The sequence below is a fragment of the Bos grunniens genome, chromosome 7 (genome assembly GCF_055505025.1).
Source record: "Bos grunniens cultivar Pamir isolate PY7600 chromosome 7, Bosgru_T2T1.0, whole genome shotgun sequence".
Taxonomy (NCBI): Eukaryota; Metazoa; Chordata; class Mammalia; order Artiodactyla; family Bovidae; genus Bos; species Bos grunniens.
Genome location: NC_141171.1, coordinates 4,445,433 through 4,467,927, shown reverse-complemented (window position 1 = coordinate 4,467,927; position 22,495 = coordinate 4,445,433). Strand labels below are relative to the sequence as shown.

At 57.1% G+C, this 22,495-nt stretch overlaps 2 protein-coding genes across 12 annotated transcripts; both read right to left on the bottom strand.

Annotated features, from left to right (window-relative positions):
• Nucleotides 1-173: 173 nt before the first annotated feature.
• Nucleotides 174-1,992, bottom strand: GDF1 (growth differentiation factor 1). Its single transcript, XM_086408278.1, has 2 exons — nt 1,633-1,992; nt 174-1,015 (listed from the first exon to the last, which is right to left on the bottom strand). Exons 1-2 carry the CDS (start codon nt 1,955-1,957, stop codon nt 231-233), a joined length of 1,110 nt encoding a protein of 369 aa, XP_086264404.1. The 5' UTR covers nt 1,958-1,992; the 3' UTR covers nt 174-230.
• Nucleotides 1,986-22,186, bottom strand: CERS1 (ceramide synthase 1). 11 transcript variants are annotated; one of them, XM_086408267.1, is made up of 9 exons: nt 21,132-21,501; nt 18,785-18,944; nt 15,441-15,598; nt 13,654-13,778; nt 11,395-11,556; nt 10,760-10,907; nt 10,434-10,543; nt 3,926-4,092; nt 2,205-2,341 (listed from the first exon to the last, which is right to left on the bottom strand). In XM_086408267.1, the coding sequence occupies exons 1-9, from the start codon at nt 21,366-21,368 to the stop codon at nt 2,331-2,333; spliced, it is 1,278 nt and encodes a 425-aa protein (XP_086264393.1). In that variant the 5' UTR covers nt 21,369-21,501; the 3' UTR covers nt 2,205-2,330. The 11 variants fall into 11 exon arrangements, with proteins under 11 accessions (XP_086264400.1, XP_086264396.1, XP_086264394.1 ...); XM_086408270.1 differs by lacking the exon at nt 3,926-4,092 and having other exon boundaries at nt 2,202-2,341; nt 21,132-21,499; XM_086408273.1 differs by lacking the exons at nt 2,205-2,341; nt 21,132-21,501 and adding an exon at nt 22,168-22,186 and having other exon boundaries at nt 3,542-4,092.
• Nucleotides 22,187-22,495: the final 309 nt, after the last annotated feature.

Sequence of the window (22,495 nt, the reverse complement as noted above, 5' to 3'; positions counted from 1 at the left end):
CTGGGTCCGGCGGTTCCTAGGCTTCGGGCACGTTAGATGTTGGGCTCCGGGATGGTTTCTCCCATGGCATCATTGTTGGGCACCCCCACCCTTTACCCTCGTGGTCAACGGTGATGGTCAGTGGCTGCCAGCCCCCACCCTCCGGGCCAGGTAACAAGAGCAGAGGGGCCAGCTGCGCGGACCACGGAGTGTTTTATTAACGCCCCCCCGAACCCCGCCCCGCCCGCCCCTCAGCGACAACCGCACTCGTCCACCACCATGTCTTCGTAGTGCCGCAGCACCACGTTGTCGCTGTTATCGAAGAAGAGCACGGAGATGGGCGACAGGCGCGCGGGCACGCAGCAGGGCAGGCCGGCGGCGCCGGGGGCGGCCGCGTGCATGAGCGTGCGCAGCACCGCGTGGTTGAGCGCGGGAGTCCCGCCAGGTTCAGACAGCACCGCAGGCAGCGCGCACTTGCCCTGGCAGTAGTTGGCCAGGAAGCCGCGAGGCGCGATGACCCAGCGGTGCCAGCCCACCTCGCGGAAGCTCACGTAGAGCCGCCGTGCGCGACACGAGCCCCCAGAGCCACCACCCACTGGGGGCTCGGCCTCGCGCCGCGGCCGGGCCAGGGGGTGGCACAGGCGCTGGTCGAGGGTCACCAGCAGCAGCGAGGCCTCGGCCAGGCGCGCGCAGGCCGCGGGGGTCCGGTGACGCAGCGCCAGCGTCAGGCGGAGGCTGCGGGGCGCCGAGGCGTTGCGGGCCCAGATGGAGCCCAGCAGCTCAGCACGCACCGGCTGTCCCAGAGTGGGCACCACCTGGCGGAGCCCCACCGGCCCGAGGCCCGCTCCCGCCGGCGCCACGCTCAGTTCCCAGCCGCCAGTCGTCCCCGCTGTCGCCTCCGCAGCCTCGAAGCGCAGCTCCAGGCGGGCCTGGCTCGGGCGCTCGGCTGCTTCCACGGCCGACAGGTCGAAGACGACGGTCCACTCAGGGCACTGCCCTGCAGCTGAGGCGGGTTCCGGGGGGCGGGCGGCGGCTCCTGGGAAGAAAGGGAGAGGGCTTGGCTGGCGCTGGGTCCCTTCGCGGTGCTGGCTGGCCCACGAGGGGGGCCTGGGTTGGGGACTGCAGAGAAAGGTGAGCGTCCGAAGGTGGGGGCGCACCGTCTGTTAGAAGGCGTCAAGTGCTGTGAAGCGCCAGGGGGTGGGGGCAGGGCATCACTTACGAGGAAGAGGCCCTACCCAGTTTGGGTCAACCCGCGGTTGGGGATTTCGGCAGACAGGGGGCCGCGTGCGGGGGCGGGGGGTGGAGATCGGCGAGTGGGGGATGAACGAAAGCCCGCCTGGGGCCAGGGGAACCGATGCTGGGGCGGGGTGGCATCAGCAGGAAGGCATCAAGTGGTGTGAAGCGGCAGAGGGGCTGTGATGGAGTGGGGGCAGGGCTTCATCTGCAAGCCAGGGGGCCCGGCTCTGAGTAGAAGAGCCTGGCTTTCGGACCGCTCCCTTCGCTGTCCCCCATCCCCTGTCCCCACAGGTGTCCACGCCCAGGACCGCATGGAGTACTGAAGCCCAGGTTGCTTGCAGGCTGGACGGGATGGGTGGGGATTCTCAGGGCTCTTCGGCCTCCCAGACCCACGCCGCCAGCGCAGACCCCACTCACCGCGGTCCAGGACGTGGCGCACGATGTTTCCGGCGACCCCCAGCTCCTCCACGTGGCACGGCCGCAAGGTGGCCCCCGGGGGCATCCTCCGCGGGTCCGCCCTGGCCTCCTGGTGGTCCCGGCGCCGGAACAGGCGCCACATGACAGGGGGTACGGGCCGGGATTCGGGGGCGCCCCGGGGTACGTCGGGCAATCCGAGGGCCTGGAGCAGGGCGGCGGCGGGGCCCGGGGGCGCGGGAGCGCAGGCCGGGGGTGATGAGGGCAATAGCAGGGCCAGTAGGAGGAGAAGGACTCGGCGGCCCGGACGGCGGCACAGAGGTGGCATCTTCCTCACAGGCAGCGGCCGGGCGAGTGCTCAGGGCCTGTCGGGCTCCCTGACCTGTGGGCTGGGGGCGGGACCGGGGTCCCTGGAGAGATCTGGGCTGGGTCAGGGTCTCGGGGGGTGTGGCCGCGATCCTGAAGCTGAATAGGGACCAATTGCGGGGGTGGGGTCTCCAGGGGGCGGGGCAGGGGTCCAGGGAGTGGCCAAGGAGGAGTGGGTGGGAGAGGGGGCGGAGCCTGGTAGGGCTAGGGTCCTTGGGGCGGGTTGGGGAGCCGCGTGGCTTGTCTCCGAGGGCGAGGTTGGGCGGGACTGGGTCCTGGGCGGCGAGGCCGGGGTGAAGGGGTTCAGAAGCGTTTGTCTTTAACCAGGCCATTCCTCAGCGGCTTCCTGCGAGCCAGAACCGGCCCAGGTTAGCCTGGGGACCCCACGCCCTTGCGGAGCGCCCCCCACCCCTGTCCCGCCCTCCTGGCCTTTCACATCTCTTTTCCCAGCTCCGCCTCCACCCTTCCTCCCAGCCCACAAGGCCAAAAGACCCTGCCATCTGCCTGCTGGGCGAGTGGTCCCCGCTCTTTCCCACAATTAAACCCTTCTCTCCCCTCCCCACCTCCTTAGCCACCCGCGGCTGCTGGAGGCCAAGTTACCCACCAACTCTGCCTGAACCAGGACCTGGACCTCTGCCTCCACAGGAGGCAGAATTGACCACAGCCCCCTGCGACCCCACTGGCGTGGGGCAGGCTCCTACCCACCTCCAGGAGCCTTACCAAGAAAGGCTTCCCAGGCCACGATTCTCCACCCACTGCCTGCTGTCTACATCTGCCACAGCCCCTATTTTGCTTCCATGTCCTTAAAACAAGTTATGTAGTGTTTTAAAAAAGAATCAATACTATAAGTGCCCAGCTTGAGATCCCAGAGAAAGACCCCTAGCTTCTAACAATGTGCATGGTTTGCATCTTTTGAACTGTCTAGAAAGATGTGTGCTCCTGCACTTCAATTTTCCAAATGGTGCAGCTGAGATGGCACCCATGTGCCCTGGCACTCTCCTTAATTCCATCTTCCCTGCCTGTGTTAGTGGAAGATCTCTGGGCTCCCCACTGGGAGGGGGACCTGTGCTCTGAGGGGTCTACCCAGGCCCACCTTACTGGACCCAGCAGGTCTGCCCTGCTCCTCACTGCTCCTGCCAGCCCTTGCTTAGAGTTACACCCTGTTTAACTGCCAGTCTGCTGATGCCAAGATGGACCTCACTGCAGCCTAATGGTCATGGCCATTGGCCATTCCTGTCCCCACGTATGAGAACTCTTCATGCCTTTGCACGTGATCGATCCATCAGTCTTTGCTGAAGTGAGTTCTACAGTCCAGCTTACACACAAACGTATTTTTTTGAGCCAGTAATACATTCTTGGGCTTCCCTGGTGGCTCAGTGGTAAAGATCCTGCCTGCCAATGCAGGAGATGTGGGTTCAATCTCTGGGTTGGGAAGATCCCCTGGAGAAGAAAATGGCAAGCCACTTTATTCTTGCCTGGAGAATCCCATGGACAGACGAGCCTGGTGGGTCACAGTCCAGGGGATCGCAAAAGAGTCGAACACGACTTAGCAACTAAACAACAAATATATTCTCATGATCTAGACATCAGAAAGCACAGCAAACTCAGTTTGACTGGATGACTCCTAACAATCCACCAGTTTTCCTAAGAATCCTCACAGACATATGTGGATTACTGTCCCCTGCAGCTCTCTGGTGTGTGGAGCACCCTAGCCCACAGACCCTTTCATATGAGCACTTTCCCGAGGAGATGGTCTCAGTCACTGTGATTCGCTCTTCCCTTGGCCCTTCCTGGGAGCACGTCTCTCCCCCTCAGCCCACTTCTCCGTGGGCTGCTGCTCTCTCACTGCCACCGCAGGAGTCCTTTATCTAGGAGATCAGAGATAAGCCCCCTGTGGACCGCCCATCTGTCCCATAGCTTCTGGCTTTGCCTGTTGGTCCATCAGACAGAGCATAGGTGGGATTCCTGGCTTCTCGAGTCTTCTCATAGTTCTGTTCGTTGTTGGACGACACAGTCTCTCGTTTCTGCTCTTGTTCGATTGCACAGCCTTCATTTCTGCACCGACATCTTTGATCTTTTGGAAGTCTGTGCTGGGGGCTGATGTGAGATAAAGATGGTTACCAAGGAAGCGTCCCACTGACACTTCTTCCCTCCCGGGGTTCCTTCTTTGTTAAAGTTTGATAGGCTCAGCTCTGTTCCTGCTGTTTTTAATTCCTATACTTTTATAGACGGTTTAATACCTCCAAGGATCTGTATTCCCTGCCCTGGACCTTTTTATCAGAGCTTTCCTGGGGTGATTCAGGTTTGTTTTTCTGCGCAAGCTTCCAAGTGTCCCCTCCCTCCTCAAAAACAATGTTAGTATTTGTGGGGGGAGGGGAGTACCCAATTCTGGCAGGATGGCCTCTCTGCAGTATCAGATTTACACTTTTTTAGTCTCAGTGCAACACTGCAGGGAAAGAAAAAATCAGAGTGAAGGTGGAAGATGGAGGGAGATGTGGACAGGCAGGGACCCAGGGGGTTTCTGGATATTTCCTTGCGGATAAGAAGAAGGAAGAGAAGGGGATCTCTCGAGGGTTTTGCAAGGTTTTCACTTTAAGTTGCCATCAGCTGCGATGGGCAAATGTACAGGAGAGGTAGTTTGGGAGTGGGGCTGAGGGTTGATTTTGGATATTTGAGAAGGTGCTGAGAATGGCGCTCAGAGCAGCACTGGGAGCTGGGAGAGGCACTGGGAAGTCGGGTTGGATTCAGTGACCCTGGTCGGGGAGAAGCCAGGCACATGAGCAGGAAGGCGGCAGAAAGTGAAGTGGGGAGCAAAAGCAGACTGGTGATTGCAAAAGGAGGGGTCGGGCTGGGTATGGGGTTTCTTTTGAGGGGCTGACAAAAATGTCCTAAAACCGCGGTGAGGGTTGCACAACCCTGTGGATGGACCAAAAACATTGAATTCTACATAATAAATGGGCAAACTGCATGGTGTGTGAATTCTATCTCGATAAAACTGTTTTTAAAAAGGGGAGGGGTTTAAGGGACCACCAGGTTTGTTTAGCATCAGTGGAGCAGACAGGAGTGGTCTCAGCGGGTGACGGGGGAAAGATCCCAGAGGGAGCTGGGTTCGGGAAGGGAGAGGAGGGGGGCGCTGTGCTGTAAAGGGGGATGGGGTGGGGAAGATGCTGGCCAGACTGGCAGAGAAGGGCAGAGAGGCGGCTTCTCTCTTTGATCAGAATGTCCCTGAGCAGGCAAGGGGGTAGACATCGGTGGCCCAGACGGTGGCTTCAGGAGACGGACCAGCTACCAAACAGCCAGCCAGGCAAGAGGGTGGACATCTTCCTCCCGGGGACACGGGGGCTAGTCATCAGGTGAGGGGACGATGGTGAAGACACTGGTGGCCGAGAAGGGAGAGTCCCAGGAGCGCAGGCACCACCCCGGCATCACTAGGACCCTTGGCCCACGTGGCTGCTGCGGCCAGACACGTGGGTCTCAGCTCTTAAGATACAGCAGGGCCTGCTGACAGTGCGGCAAAGGCCAATGTCTGGGGAGGTGGGGCTGGCAAGTCAGCAGAGCCAGAGTGGGGCGAGGGGCCTGGATGAACGGCGTTCCCAGCAGCCTGAGAGGATGACGGGGGCTTCAGGCCGAGGTTGTGCCCAGGGAGCGGGGGTCACTGCAGGGGCCCGAAGATGGAGGCCCAGGAGGGGTCCCGTGGAGGCGGGTCAGAAGAGAGAAGCGGCAGGAGCAAGGGAGGCATCGGTGCCACCCTGCCACATGATTTGCTCTTCCGCTCCGGAGTCCTTCGAAGTGCTTCTCAGTCGCCGTTTTCTTACTGTTCTCAGACCTAACTGAATTTTCTCATCATACGTGGTCTGCGTGATTCCGGCTCTGAGTAACTGAGGTTGCTCCTGTGGCCTGCTTTTGGTTTTGTTTTTTCCAATTTTGATCAGTGTTCTGTGCTTTAAAAGAGCATCTGTCCCTGTGCTTCCCTGATGGCTCAGTGGTAAAGAATCCGCCTGCCAGTGCAGGAAGACATGGATTCGATCCCTGAACTGGGAAGATACCACATGCCTCAGGGCAACTGAGCTCACGCACCACAACTACCGAGCCTGTGCTCTAGAGCCTGGAAACCGCAACTACGGAGCCTGTGCACCCTAGAGCCCGCGCTCTGAAGCAAGAGAAGCCACCGCAATGAGCGCCCAAGCACGACTAGAGATTAGCCCCTGCTCATCATGACTAGAGAAGCCCGAGCAGCAGCTAAGACCCAGCACGGACAAAAATACGTCATAAACATTAAGTTTAAAAATACAGAAAAGAACGCCTGTTCCTGCTTCTGAGCTGCCTGCTGGGGAGCACGGACTTAACCTCCCGGGGTCCCCTCTCGCCACGGTTTAGGGCTGCACTGTGCAGATTCCTCCAGATCAAAGGTTACACCCGAATGTCTCTTCCTGTCCTTTACTTGCAACTTGCATTTTATCCTGGAGTTGAAGTCTTTTAACCAGGTCAGAAGTGGGTTTATTTAAAAGCCCAGTCTCGTAACTGTCCTGATGAGTCCATAAGGGTTTATTTGGATGCCTATTATTTGAGATTCTGAGCTCTATTTTGCATTACTTACTCTGCTTTTTCTAACTTTCCTTTTCTGTATTTGTTATGCCTGTTTTTTGTTCCATTCTCCCCTCTACACTCTAAGAGTGTTAACATAAGTACTCACTATAGTTGGTTGCCCTGGTGGCTCAGACAGTAAAGAGTCTGCCTGCAATGTAGCACACCCGGGTTGGGAAGAACCCCTGGAGAAGGAAATGGCAACCCACTCCAGTATTCTTGCCTGGAAAATCCCATGGACCAAAGAGCCTGATGGGTTACAGTCCACGGGGTTGCAAAGAGTTGGACACGACTGAGCGACTAACATAGATAACCCAAAGGTAATCCCCTGGGGCTTCCCAGGTGGCGTTAGTGGTAAAGAACCCACCTGCCAATGCTGGAGACATAACAGATGCAGGTTTGATTCCTAGGTTGGGAAGATCCCCCAGAGGAGGGCATGGCATTTATTTTTATTTTATTAAGCTTGACCCAAACATGGCATCTTTGTGATTCTTTTTTAATTTTTGGCTGTGCAGCATGTGGGATCTTGGTTCCCAACCAGGGGTCAAACCTTCACACCGTGCAGTGGAAACACAGAGTCCCAACCACTGGACCGCCAGAGAAGTCCCAGCTCTAATTCTTTTAAATCTCTGAGATTAGGCATTTAAAAGAATTTTACCCAGGTATGTGTCAGTTTCTCTGCTGATGTATCTCTTGGGTATAGTTTTCTTGTTTTCTGAAATATTCTTGTAGAAAAGATCTGCAAGTGGTAAGCATTCTTAATTTTTGTTCCTGTGGATATTCTTTTTTTTTTTTCTCTCTCTCTCTCTTGATGGGCATGCTGGGGACAAAACCCAGGATCTCATTCAAGCCAACAGGTATCTTTTCTCTTGAGTAATTGTTTTTCAAGTTGTACACAAGATCCCTGGTTTTCTGTTACTTTCTTTCAGCGTTGGAGGTGGTATCTGACTCCACAGTCTTCCAGCTTCCCTTGCTGCTTTAGTCCGTCACTGTTTTGTAGGTCACCTCTTCTTTTCTGTGGCTGTTTCACATTTCCCAGGCTCCTCTGCCCATGGGATTCTCAGGCAAGAACACTGGAGTGGGTAACCATTCCCTTCTCCAGGAGATCTTCCCAACCCAGGGATTGAACCCAGGTCTCCCACCCTGCAGGCAGATTCTTTACCATCTGAGCCACCAGGGAAGCCCCATGTTTGGGGCAAGGACGCTTTTTTATTCATCCTGCTGATGATTTATGGTTTGTCACTTTCTGGAAGAATTCTCAGCGTTGTGTCTTCTCATTGTTCTCTTTCCCTGTCTGTCTTAGAACTCAGCCAGGTAATTCTTACCATTCGAGTTGTCATATTTTCCATGTGTTTAGCTGAATTCTGGATAATTTCTCCACAGCTTTCAATTTACTGATTCTCCTTTAAGCTGTATCTAATTGTTGGAGACAACTTCTACAGTAGGTTGAACATGGTCCCTAAAAAGATAAAAAGTTCCCATCCTAATCTCTGGAACTGTGAATGTGACTATTTGGAAAAAGAGTCTTTATAAATGTAATTAAGTGAAGGAAACTGCAAAGAGATGATAGTGGTCTAATGCAATGACAAATGTCCTTAGAAGAGAAGAGCTGGAGAGAAGAGACCTTGTGGAGACAGGAAATGGAGCCTCGAGGGATGCAGCCACAAGCCAAGAGGAGCCCCAGAAACTGCAGGAGGCGAGCAAGGACCCTCCCCTAGACCTTCAGAGAGTCTGTGGCTCCTGTTGACACCTTCATGTCAGACGTCTGGCCTCCAGAACTGTGAGAGAAGAACCTTCTGTTGTTCTAAGCCCCCTGGTCTGCAGCACTTTGTTACAGCAGACCCAGGAAAGTAACAGAACGTCCGATACTGTTTTGACTGGTCTCTCGGGTCTTTTACATTTTTCATAAACTTTCAACTTTAGAATAATTTTTAGATTTACAGAGATAGCATCAGGAGTTCCAGGGCAGGCCTTGTCCAAGCTTCCCCAAATGCTGACATTTCATATCCCCACAGTGCATCTGTCCCAGCTAAGAAACCAATGCTGGGGACACTGCGATGAGCTAAACAGTAGACTTTATTTGACTTTCACCAGTTTTTCTACAGATGTCTCTTCTGGTCCAGGATTCCACAACGGCATTCAGTCAGTCTGAGCTAGGACAGCTCCTCTGTCTCTTGTTTTCCATGACCTGACAGTTTTGAGGTGTTCCGACCAGCTCTTTTGTGGCACATCCCACATTCTCATTGCTTTTTATCCCATCTTGTTTTGTACTCAACTGTGCTAATTCTAGTTATCCTTAGGGATTAGGTTCAGGCAGCATTCCCAGGTCCCCTGTCATCTCTGTATGGAGTTTGTTCTTTGCCATCCTAGTGGGAATGCTGTCATTTGGGGCTGGAGGTGCCAGCCTCCCAACCCACATTCTGGCTGGACATTCTTGGGAGAGACAGAGCAGGGAATGGGGTGCGGCTAGGGGGTCTGACTTTCCCTTTGCCTTGGGCTCTCCAGGAGTTCACTGTCTTACAGCAGAAAAAGCTTTCAGAGTTTCAGACTTGGCCAAGCAAGTGCTTTCCTTCCAGAAGCCTCTGAGGGTTGATCAGACTGCTTGGTGAGACCTCACCGATCTCTATGTGTAATTCCCAACTAAAATTTGCTGGACACAGACAATCCAACACCCTTAGAACTAGATTGCCAGCTCCCACCCCGATGGGTGCATACGGCCCTGCCCTGAGTCCCATCTCGGTAAACGGTAGCTCAAGCCAGAGGTCTTGGATCGTCCTTGATTCTGTTATTTCTGTTTCACCTACATCCAGAGCAAGTCTGGTGAGTTCTCCAACACAGCTGGGATCTGACCACTGGGATGACCTCACCTGCTGCCCAGCCTTCTCGTGTCCACCATCCCTGCTCCCTGGCCTGACTCCTCTCTCGACCCCGGGCTCTGACCATCCCCCAGTTCTCTGCTCCCCTTCTCAGGTCTGTTTTTCTCTTTCTCCTCACTGCCCATGCTGACCCATGCATCACTGCACTCTGAGCCCACTGCTTCCTGGGAACCATCTTCCCCAGCCTGGTCCCTCACAATCTCCCAGGGGCCAAATCAGAGGTCTGCTGGGAAGCACCCTGGGGGCCTTCAGCGGTCCCCTCTCCCCCACCTCACTGCTGCTCAACCACTCCTCACACTACCTGTGGGGTGCTGCATGCCTTTGACCTGGCTAGTCACCCCAGCCTGCCTCCATTCACCCCTGGGGCCCCTCTAGGCCAGGGGCTTTGGGTGCCATCTGGCTCACATCCCAGGGCTGGAAGTCCCCAGGCCCACCTCCAGAAAGCTTCAAGAGGTCCCCTTTGCTCTCCGTCCCTATGGCTCCCACCTGGGTCCAAACCCTGAGCCCCATCTGCTTGGCTGACCAGTGGTTGCCTCAAGGGACCTTGAAGCCAGGGAGTATCAGCATGAACAGAGTGCAGGCTCTGGCGCCCACAGCGCCCCCTGCCCCCACCTCCAGTGCCACCTGCTTAGAGGCTGTTGTCAGTCCTGGCCAACGGCTGCCCCTCACCACTGGGCTTGGCCCTTACAGCTCCCACCACTGAGACCCTGATCTCACCCCTCACCATTCTGCCCCGACCAGGCACCTCTCTGCCCCCACCTTCCTCGCTGTCTGTTCCGACAGCGTCTAACTCTGTAGCTACATGGTCCATGCCTTTATTGCCGTCTCTCTTTTGAATGGAGGCTCCGGGTGGGGGGCAGCGTCCACCTGGGCTTCATCCGCCGCCGCGTCTCCAGGGCCCGCCCTCAGCGCGCGCTCTGTCAGACAGAGGTAGTAGCTAAAGGAATGAACCAGGGCCGCCGGCCCCTCCAAACTCACTCAGCTTTGCGGGGCTTGGGGCTCGGGGCCTCTGCCGTGTCATATTCCCGCACATCCTTCAGCTCCCGCACCTGGCCCGTCAGCACTTTGGCAGCAAAAGCCACGATGTACTGTGGGAGGGGAAGGCAGAGGTGAAAAGAGAGCCCTGCGCCTCCTGACCGCTGTCTGCTCCTGCCACAGGTCCTCTGCCCCTTGCCTAATGTGGCCCTCTCACTGGACCCGTGTGAGAAGGGCCTGCACCTGGAGGGCTTCTCAGGGACGGGGACCGGAACAGGACAGGCGTCTGAGGAGGGCCAGGTGGGGAGGCATTGTGGGCGTCCACTCACCAGGAACCAGTAGAGGTTCATGAGGGTGAGCAGCAGCAGGAGCACGTTGAAGAAGAAATAGAAGGGGATGTCAGGCACCGACCGCAGGCTGCAGTAGCTCGTGGCATACAGGACCTTGAGCGGGAACCAGTAGAGGCGGAACCAGAACCTGCAGGAGGGAGGGGAGGCTGTGGGGGAGAAGCGGAGGATGGCCGCACCCCGTGCCTGACCTGTCCCGGCTGGAATCATCCATCTGTCCCTGTCTCCTTACCCCATCCTTGTTCATTCCTGCCCATCTGTCTCCTTTCCTGCTCTGTCCTTTCCAGCCCACTTGCTTCTTCCCGACTCTCACCGTCTACTGCCCTGCCAGGCCCTGCCCACCCCACCAAGCCCCACCTGCTTCCCCGGCCTGGCCCTGTCCCTTCCCACAAGCCCTACCCAGTCCCCAGCTGGCCCCACCCACTTCCCTGCTGGGCCCACCCCGTCTCTGGGACCCGCATTCTCCTTGCTCGGCCACGCCCACCCTTCTAAACCCCACCCTCTCCCCTGCCGGGCCCACCCCGTCTCTGGGACCCGCTTTCTTCTGGCTTGGCCACGCCCACTCATCTAAACTCCACCCCCTTTCCGACCTGACCTCGCCCGCCTCCTCCCCTCACCAGCTGAGGCAGAAGCTGAGGCAGCCCAGGTCGGCAGCCAGGGCGTGCAGCCTATGGTGGGCGCCTCCGCGGGACTTGAAGTAGACATTGAGCTTGGTGAACTCCAGCTGTACGTCACTGATGTCATGCAAGAAGAGCACAAGGATGCCCACCTTGTGGTACCTGGGGAAGACAGCGGGAGAGCAGAGAGGACCAGTTATATAGGATCCTACCCACACCCAGGCTCCCAAGCACAGGCCCCCTTGGCCGCCCCCCTCAGGCTTCCTGTGGGCGGGTTCAGAGCCATCCTCCTGGCCCGGCTGCCCTGCCCATACCTTCACGGGGCTAGGTCAGCAGTAGCACCCAGACCGAGTCCACCCTGTGGCAGCCCCACCCAGGCCCTCACCCTATCCCTCGTGACTCAGGAACCTCTCTGGAAGTACTTTCTCTGATCCTTCCTCACCTCCTGACGGGTAACCTCACCCGTGACCCCTGACCCCTCTGTAACCCCTAACACTCACATGTCCAGGACCCCTCAAACTTTAAACACGACTGCCTCGCTGATGTTCCCAGGTTTACACATTTAACCTGAACACGGCCACAATCTGCAGGCTTGCCTAAGACGGGTTGGGTCCCCACCAGGATCTGCAGAAGCCTGGAGCCCCACTCCCAACCCCTCACAGCTGCGTGGCCCAGCAGCCTGAGTCCAGCCTGGATGTGGCCGTGTGCCTCGGTCACGTCTCCGTCCCCACTCTGTCCTCCTGACAGCTCAGGCTCCCGACAGTCACAGGCTGTGCTCACCACCTAACATCCCTGGTGTTCCTGGAGCCTTCCTTCACCGCCCTTCAGTCTCTGCTCACCTGTCACCCGCAACCCCCTGCACCTAACCTCACCACCTCAGCAGTCTTCATCTTTCCACTCGAATTTTCCAGTTATCACCTTCAGATAAATGTGGGGCTTTTTTGGGGGGTGAGGGGATGTTATCTGACTCTACCCTCTAGAGCAGGGCTGTCTGATAGAATTTTCAGGAATGATAGGAATGTTCTAAACCTGCACTGTCTGAGACCCAGTCACCAGCTACAGAGTCACCAGCCACATACTGGCGCTGAAGTACAGAATGTGTGATTTTGTTTAATTAACATTAACAAGGCCACCTGTGGCCAGCAGCTGCTGTGCTGGAGGGCATAGCTAGTCCAGTAGGAATAGAATATGAGCTGTATATGTCGTCATTTTTTAATTTTATTGAAGTACAGTTGATTTACAATATTGTGTTAATTTATGCTGTACAGCAAAGTGGTTCAGTTTTATATATATATGTATTTTTATATATATAAAGGCTTCCCTGGTAGCTCAGCTGGTAAAGAATTCACCTGCAATGCAGGAGACCTGGGTTCGATCCCTGGATTGGGAAGATCCCCTGGAAAAGGGAATGGCAACCCACTCCAGTATTCTTGCCTGGAGAATCCCATGGACAGAGGAGCCTGGCAGTCTATAGTCCATGGGGTGGCAAAGAGTCGGGCACAACTGAGTGACTAAGCACATTCTTACACATATATATGTGTATGTGTGTGTGTGTGTGTGTGTGTGTGTGTATTCTTTTCCATATTTTTCCATTAGGATTTATCAGAGTACTGAATATGGTTTCCTGTGCTATACAGTAGTAATCCTTCTATATGTAATTATTTACATCTGCTAATCCCAATTTCGTTTTAAATTTTCTATCAGCCACGTTAAAAAAAAATAAAGTGGAAGAGGTAAAATGAATTCTAATAATATATTCTAAATAATTCAGTATATCTGAAATATTGTCATTCAAAATGTAAATGAGGTAACAAAGGGATTGCAAGGTATTTTCACTCTCCTTTGCCTTGGAATCAGAGTGGCTTTTACATATACAGCAGCTTGTGGCTTGGACAGGCTCTGCCTTGAAGCACCGTGACCACATGTGGTGGCCACAGCAGGTTCTAGAACATCAGGGTCTGTCTGTCGGGCTCATGGTCGCACCCCCAGCAGCACCTGCCACATGGCAGGTGTTCAGTAAACACTTGCTTTGTGACCTGGCCAAGGGTGCCATCTAGGAGAGGTCAGAGTGGCACAGATGGGGTGGGGGCAGGGGGGCTCTTTGCACCTGTCTCACCCTATCACTTCAGAGTCTCTCTCCAGAAACCTCCCCCATGGACACTCCCATGCCTGACCCAAGGATTAGCCTCTGTCCTGTGCCAGCCTCCTGCCACTGCTCACGCCAGCACCCTCCACCCTCCTGTCTCCCCCTGGACTCACCGGAAGGCGTAAGAGGAGACGATGAGGACCAAGGTGACCACGTGGTGGACAAGCATGACCACTGAGTCCTTGCGCCAGGCATCCAGGTACAGTGTGGCATAGATGGAATGGCCGTAGAAGCTGCCCTGTAGTAGGTAGGCCACTGCAATGTCCCGTGGCACTGCCATGCCCGTCTTCCAGTCTGGGGAGGGCCGCACCGTGCCGTCAGGGACTCACAGGGCCTCTGGGACCCCCAAGTGACCCCACTCACCCCCTCACGCCAGGGGGGTGCCACGTGTCTCTGTAGGTGTGCTGGTCACTGGCCTTCTGTTACGCACTCTCCACCAGTCATTAAGAATAGGCATTACGGTTTAGACCAATTCTAGATCTACAGAAAGAGGTGCTCCTACCCTCAAATTGACTCCTACAAGTCCATCCTAAAGGAAATCAACCCTGAATATTCACTGGAAGGACTGATGCTGAAGCTCCAATACTTTGGCCACCTGATGCGAAGAACTGACTCATTGGAAAAGACCCTGATGCTGGGAAAGACTGAAGGCAGGAGGAGAAGAGGGTGACAGAGGATGAGAAGGTTGGATGGGATCACCGACTCAATGCACATGAACTTGGGCAAACTCTGGGAGATGGTGAGGGACAAGGAGGCCTTGTGTGCTGCAGTCCATGGGGTTGCAGAGAGTTGAACACGACTGACCGACTGAACTGCAGCCCTGGAATCAGTCCTGTGCAGAATTTCCAACTCTGCCCCAGGCCCCCTTCCTGTTTCTCTTACTCACCAGGCTTGCTCGAGACCCTCTCAGCAAATCCAGACTGATGGAGGTGCCACCTGCCTCGCTGTGCCGGCCAGTGCCTGTGAGTGTGAGTGCTCCCGCACAGCAGGCCCGGCTCCACCTCCCCTCCTCCTGTAGTACCCCCTGCCCCACCCCCGACACATGCGCCCACCCACACTCCGGTCTTGAGCCTTCCTGGTGACTCCAACCCTCAGCTACTTCTACCAGCTCCCTTCTCCCCTCCTCAGCCCATCACCAGTCTCTGCCTGATCTGACCTAGAACTCCGGGCTGTGCCGTGCTGTCTGCAGCTCCTCCTCTGTTCACCGCACCCCTGAAATGGCCTCCGTGGGCTCCATCCCAGGCCTCCTGTTCCCACCCTCTGCCTCCATGACCTGGAGCTAGACTCATGTCCCCCTGGAGCCCTATCCCCTAGCTGCCTCTTCTGCTGCCTCCTCCAGTGACAAGCCTTCGCCTGTGCCCCAGCCCCTCGTGCAACAGAGATCCACGTGGGCCCCTCTCGGAGGGTCCCTCCTTGGTCCCTGCCCCCACCCCCGCCCTGGACCAGGCACTGCCATCTCCTCCCAGCACTGCCCCAGCTTCCCGGCCTCCAGAGCCAGTTCCTGACTGCCTGACGGTCCGTTCTCCCTGCAGCCACCTCAATGGCTGGGAATACACAGACCCCATGACCTGGCAAGCCCACTCGGCCTACGGCCAAGGGAAATGAAGACAGGGGCCCTTTATACCCATGTTCATGGCAGGAAAGGGGAGGAGCCCCAGTGCCCGTCAGCAGGTGAAGGGATGCACAAAATGGGATAAATTCACACAGTGGAATATTGTGCAGCCACAAAAAGGAAAGAAACATTAACACACTACAATGTGGATAAACCTCAAAAACATTATGCTGAGTAAAAGAAGCCAGACACAAACTAGTCACAGATAATCACAAACCAATGATTCCATGTAGAAGAAATGAGCACAACAGGCAAATCCGTAGGGACTGAAAGCAGATTAGTGCTTACCTGGGGCTGAGAGAGGGAGGATGGGGAGCTGCTAATGCGGATGGGTCTCCTTTGGGGCAAGATGGAATGTTCTGGACAGACATGGTGCTTGCACAACACTGACTGTGTAACTGCCACTGAATTGCTTGCTCCAAAATGGTGAATTTTGAAAAATTGTGCTAAAAGTATATATAACATAAAATGTACCATCTAGGCCACTTTTAATTTCAGTAGCACTAGGTATATTCACAGTGTTGTGCAACCAATCCCCAAACTCTTTCTATGTTGTAAAACTGAAACTCTGTTCCCACTGGACACTCCCACTGCTCCCCCTCCCCCAAACCCCTGCCCCCCACCATCCTACTTTCTGTCTCTGTGGACTTGACAATCCTGTGCTGTGCTTAGTCGCTCAGTTGCATCCGATGCTTCGTGACCCCATGGACAAAGGAGCCCGGGAGCCTGGTGGGCTTCTCTGTCCGTGGGATTCTCCAGCCAAGAATATTGGAGTGGGTTGCCATGCCCTCCTCCAGGGGATCTTTCCAACCCAGGGATCAAACCCAGGTCTCCCGTGTTGCAGGTGGATTCTTTACCATCTGAGCCATCAGGGAAGCCCATGAATACTGGAGTGGGTAGCCTATCCCTTCTCCAGGGGACTCTTCCCAACCCAGGAATTGAACCGGGGTCTTCTGCATTGCAGGCAGATTCTTTACCAACCTAGCTATCAGGGAAGCCCTGAGTGCCTCATATAAGAATCACACAATATTTGTCTTTCTGTGACTGGTTAAAATCCATTGATTCTGGGAATTCCCTGGGAGTCCAGTGGTTAGGACTCCACACTTTCATTGATGGTGGCATGGGTTCAATCCCTGGCCAGGGAACTAAGATCCTGCAAGCCACATGGTACAGCCAAATAAATTAATAAATAAATAGTTAATTCTTTGTTATGTGTAACTAATTAAAAGAATGCCAAACACCCGACAGATCACTCACCCTCAACTTTAACACGCCCAGGGCTCCCGAGACTCGGCAGCCGAACTCACAGTCTTAGGAGGCTCTCTCAGTACGTTGTGGGTGCAGCTGCGTAGCAGCGCTGCAGTCAGCAGAGGGAGCCCCCCACCCCGCACCTGCCAGGCGCCTCTGTCCCTCTTGAGAAGGAAGGAACATAGAGGCGCCCTCTGTGGAAACTGGACACCCACTTTTCCACCTATCGCATCGGCAAGACTGGTACAGTGGGGAGCGAGTATCCCCTCTCCAGCCTTGGGCCCCGGATCTGGGGTAGAGGGAAATGGGAAGCAGATAATTCCCCATCCGGGCTGCGTCTGTACCTCCTGGCACATTTGGAGGGGGGCAGGCAGGGCTGGGTTCTGTCCCTGGACCTCTGACCTTGTCTCCACACACACTCCCTTGCTGCTCTGGACTCTCCACATCACCCTCGCCTCATCCCCCTCCTCGATCTCCAGGATCAGTTCCTGGTCTCCCCAAACCTGCCCCACCTCCACCCCACTAGACCCCACCATCAGCCCCACCTTCCTCCGCTCTCACACTCACCTCCAGTTTGGCAGTGAATCCTATCAATTCTGCTTTCAAAAAATTTCTTAATGATATGATCTCTCTCTCTCTCTCTTTTTTAGATTTGGTCATGCTGAGCGGCATGCGGGATCTTAGTTCCCGACCAGGGATCAAACCTGTGCGCTGTGCAGTGGAAGCAGAGTCCTAACCACTGGGCAACCAGGGGGAATCCCCTTAAAACAGTTCTTAACCACTTCTCTCCCTGCTTCAACCCTGTTCTGGCCACAGACACCAGCTCCCGCCCTCAGCCCCTCAAGTCATCCTGTCGATGCCCCCGCTTCTGCTCTCCGCCCTCTGGTTAAGGCCCCCAGTGCCCCTGCCCCAGCTGACTGGGCTCCCTGCTGTTTCTGATCAGCCAGTAGCGTGTCTGTCTGACAGTAGCCTTTACATCTCCTATTTGCCCCCGGCTCCTCCCAGTCCCCACACAGAAGTCACCTTTGGTGGGACCATTCCCATCCCTGTGGCCTCCCTGGTGGCTCAGACAGTAAAGAATCTGCCTGCAATGCAGGAGACCTGGGTTCAGTCTCTGGATCAGCAAGATTCCCTGGGGAAGGGAATGGCTACCCATTCCAGTATTCTTGCCTGGAGAATTCCATGGACAGAAGAGCCTGGTGGGTTATATATAGTCCATGGGGGTCACAAAGAGTTGGACACTAGCTAACGCTTTCCCCATCCCTGTAGAAAATGCCCTTCTTCCCACCTCCCAGACACCCCATATCCCCTCTCCTCTCCTCACTCAAGATTTCTCGTCTGTACTTGTCACCATTAACAGACTTGCTATTTCATGGTCTGCTACCCCAAAACACAGGGGTAGGGCCCTTTCTCTGACCTGCCCAGTTGTGCCAGAACAGCACCTGGTACACAGTAGGTGCTCAATAAATGGGCACCCAAACAAGTAGCTAAATTGCAAGTGTGGTCTCACAGAATAATTTATGAGGAGGAGCCAGAGGCAAGTCCATGCCCAAAACTTTGAGAGAGTTCAATTACAGTTCATTCTCAGAAAATCAAATGACAACTAAAACCTCCCCCCAGGGATGCATGACATGGGAAAAGTGGCCCTGTGGACAGCAGGGTCCCAGAAAGACAGACACACAGGGCTTCCATGCTCAGCTCCCTGGTGCCACAGGAACCCTCTCAGGATGTTTATATCACACGGCAGGAAACACACCCATGCGTGTCCCAGACACATGGCCTGTGTGGTCAGCACAAGGGGAGCGAAGTCTGACCCTCACTGCAGACTGTTCTCTATCAGCCTGCCGGTTGGTGACAGACGACACTGCAGTCACCTTCCTGCCCACCCCCCACCCAGAGCTCAGGCCAGCAGACTTCCACACCGAATCCACCCAATGGATGCAGCCACTTCTCCCCACCTATACCTCCTCGCCAAGCTGGTCCAAGCCACACTGGTCTTTCGCCTGCCCTCTGGGCCCGGCTCCCCTTCTTACCCAGGATTCATCTCCTGGGAGCCAGAAGTTTCTTATAATCCACAAACCCACCCCATCTAGGATGAAACTCAAGCTCCTGCCCATCCTCCTCTCATCTTTACATATCAAGCTCATGCATGCCCCAGGGCCTTTCCACTTGCCGGACTGACTGCCAGGGCCCACACAAGGGGTACCCCTCCTCTAGGATGTCTCCTTGTGTCCTGACACAGGGTCAGGTGCCCCCTTTCCTGGCCCACAGGCCCCTTGATCGCCATTGTCTCAGGGCTGATGTCCAGTATGGGATGTCTCATGAGTGTCCATGTCCCGAATAGAGCCCTCCCCCAACCTGCCCCACCCTGGGAGGCGCCCTACCATAGAAAACGGAGGGTGGGTCGTGAAAGAAGGGGTAGTCAGTGCCGAAGAGCAGGTAGGTGCTGTAGCTCCAGGCGCCCAGGTAGAAGAGAAACTTCCAGGCGCTCTCAGGCATCTTGGCGGCATCTCTAGGCTGGAGGCGGCACCGCTTGGCTAGGGGCTATGGGTGAGAAGGTGGGTGGGCCATCAGCACTGGGGGCCCAGGTCCACTCCTCCAGGAAAGGGAAACCGAAGCCCAGGGACTCCAGGCCAGGTCCCCACAGCCTCCTGGAACGTAACCAGAGCCCATGAGTGCCTGCCAAGAGCTAAACTTAGTGCCCAGCTGTCCAGTCAGTGGCCTGGGGAGGGGAGTGATGGGGGAGACCTGAGAGGAAACGTGAGGGGAGGCTGTGAGCAGAGGAAGGGGACATGTAGGTGTAAAGCCAGGGAGATCGTGCGGTCAGTCCAGGGGACTGGGGGTGGGGGGGTCTCAATAGGAGCTGGAGGTATGACAGGGAGGAGGGAGGATTAAAGAGAAGATTTGGAAGGGGCGGTGGGGGTGAACCTGTGAAGAGAGCATGGAGGCAAATTTGGGGGCATTTGTGGGGGACACAGGGGGCTGGAATCCAGTGATCGCCAGGGGGAGAAACTTGAGGGGAAGGGGGTGCCTCAGAGGTGGAATCTGGGGAGACCTGAGAGGAACAAAGGGCTGTGGAAGATGGCGTAGGGATGTGGGGCAAGACCTGGGAACGCAGGGCGACAAAGGAAGGGAGGATGCAGGAGAGGAAGAAAGAGGGTGAGGGAAAGGACATCAAAGATGGGACCTGAAGGGACATCGGGGAAGGCACAAGAGAAGTGGGGGCATGCAACGGTGAGACGTGGAGGAATCTAAGGGGCTCAGAGCCCCTGGAGTCCTGGAAGCAGAGCCTCAATCTCCCTGGGGGCGGGGCTCCACAGCGGCCGGCCAAGCCCCGCCCCCTTCCCGGAGGCGAGGCTGAGGGGGCTGGAGCACCAATAGTCGCCATGGAGACAGTTGGAGCCAGCTCCAGTAACCCCTGGCAACCAGACAACTGCCAAAAAGATGAGCTTTGGAGGACAAGGCAGCCCCTCCACCCGTTTCTGGGGAAGGGCGAGCCACAAATTTGGAGTGAGTGCCAGACCTCCGGGGATTCCAAAAGTGGGGGCGCTGTGACCTTGCTGTCCCCTGCCCAGCTCCCTCAGTAAGTGAGGAGGAAGCCTGCTCCAGGCTGGTAGTCCCAAACGGACCGTATCCCCTTCCCAGGCTCTGGTGTTCCTGGACCTCCCACCTCCCAGCTGGAAACTAGTAAGGTGGGGGAAGCCACAAAGCCAGACTGGGCCCAGAGCTTACATATGGAGGGGCTCTCGTCATGCCTGCCGCCCCCTCCCTGGAGCAGGGTGGTGGCTGGGGTCTCTACCCATCATGTGGGTCAGATGGGGGTGGGGACAAGCAGCCTTGACTTAACAAGGGCCAGCCTCTTCCCCGCCAGCAGAGAAAGGCCCCTTTGTTGGCTCTGGGCACTCTGTCCCTGCACCCCCTGCCAGCTCTGGTCAGACGGGCGGAGTGATCCTAGCTGGTCCTCAGGGGAGTCACAGCCCAGCGATGAGTCCAAACGCCTTCCCACAAGCTCCCACAGCAGCGACCCCTCCCCAAGGAAGGGAGGGAGTCCAGGCACCAATGTCACCCCCAGTCACTCTCCAGGTGGGGGAGGTGGCCTTCCCAGGCTCGCCGGAAATTCAGTAGTTCGGTCGCGACCCCTTGGGGGCCATACAGTCCAGCTTTGAGGACCCAGGCCGCGCGATCTCTCCCAAAGACTGAGAACGCGGCGTCGTCAGGGAGCCCCGGGTTTTGCAGCCCTTGATCAGAGGGTGGCGCTGATTCCAGAGAGACGAGCTACAGCGACCGGGCAGCTCCGGCCTCTTCCCCGTAGCAGCGGACAAGCCAGTCCCACCGCCGCACCGACCCAGGACACCAATACGGTTCGGAGAGCACCCCCCACGACCCGGAGAAGCAAAGCGCAGAAGGCCCCTGTGCGCCGAACCTTCTCCTCCTGTGTCCTCCGCTCCTCGGTCTCCGGCTCCACCGGGTCCGAAAGACTGCGCAGCAGCCAAGGCCCTCCCACCTCCCGGGGCCTCCTTGTGCCTCACTGACCGAATCGGTTCCCCATCTTGAACACCCTACCCGATTCGGGGTCCCCACGTCCCACGCTTCCCCGGCCCAGTCACACCCCCGCATCCACCCCCACTCCCACCCCTTCCTGACCGATAGGGCACGCGGCGGCCCACGATTCCGCGGCCCGAGCTCCTCCAGCCCGGGGGCCCCCATGTCCTAACCCCCAGCAGCACTGACCCGAAAGAGGCGCGAGGTGGCCGCCGAGCGCAGCACGGTCCAGCCGAGCGCGCCAAGGGCCAGCAGCAGCAGCTCGGGCGGCGCCAGGTGCGCGTGCTCAGCCAGGCCGCGGCGAGCAAGCCCCCAGCCGCAGTCCGCGCAACCCCGCGCCGCCGCCAGCGCGCTGCCCCAGCCCCGCTGCACCAGCTGCGCGTAGCTCGGCATGGGCTCGGGCCCCGCCGACCCCGCCGCCGCCATGCCGCCGCTCCCGGACGCCCCGGCAGTCTGCGCCCGCCCACGGTGGCCGCCGGAGCCGCGCGCCCCGCGTCACGCGCTGCAGTTGGGCCGGGGGGCGCGCTGGCGGGAGTTCTTGGGACGAAGGGGCGGGACCGGCGCTAGCTCCGCCCCGCAGGGACGGGGCGCGGCGTTTACGATTTCGGGGCGCGCGGTAGCTGGGTCCCCCGGAGGCAGCGGCGGCGTCGACCTCCGGTGTACAAGTCCCGGCGTTGTCGCGCCGCGTCCTGGAGGCGGGCCAGCGCTCTGGCTCATTTTCCAGTGGAGGAAACCCAGGCGCGGGAGGGCGGGGTAGAGATGGAACGGGCATCTGGCCTGCCGCCCGCCAGGCCTGAACCCAAGAAGGTCCGGAGCGGCCCTGTGCCCCCATCCCTCGTCCCCGCTCGCATGCCCTTGCTCACCCTGGGCCCCTTCACCCCACCAGGCTGTGTCCCCGACATGGGGCACAGCGAACACCAGCAGGCCGCACCCGGGACCCGCGGTTCCCTTTCCCAGGCCCTCCAGCTTGTCTCTGTTGCCCTGTCCCACACTCACGCCTCACCACGTCCTGGCCTGAGGGCCACCTGCTGCTCTCCATGCCCCTGAGGACCCGGCAGGCCCCCGCAGCAGGTTAACAGACCTTCAGGGAGGCCAAGGGAGTGGGTGCCCCAAGGTGTGTGGGGGGCCACGTGGGTTGAATCCGAACCACTGCTTCATCGGGACCACTCCCGGTGATCTTCCATTGCCCACCCACCAGGCCGTGTCCAAAGCCCCCAAAGGTCACCTCTTGAGGACATCGTCTCTTCTGCCACTGACAGCCTTCATTCCAGCCCCCGGGGATTCTTGTACACTTGTGCCCCTCCCTTCCCCCTACCTAGGAGTCCTCCCACCACCTTTCAAGGTAGAGTTAAGCAATCAGTGTGGGCCCTGCAGGAGCCTGGCTGGGTTCCATACAGCCACTAGCCTGACCTGGCCTTCAAGCACACAGGTGAAAATGGAGGAGAGAGGGGTCAAGAGGACCCCCATCCCTCTTCTTTTCCCTTACTGCCTGTCCCAACCCCTAGTCTTCCAGCACATCCAATTCACTCCACCTTCAGACATTGCCAGAATCC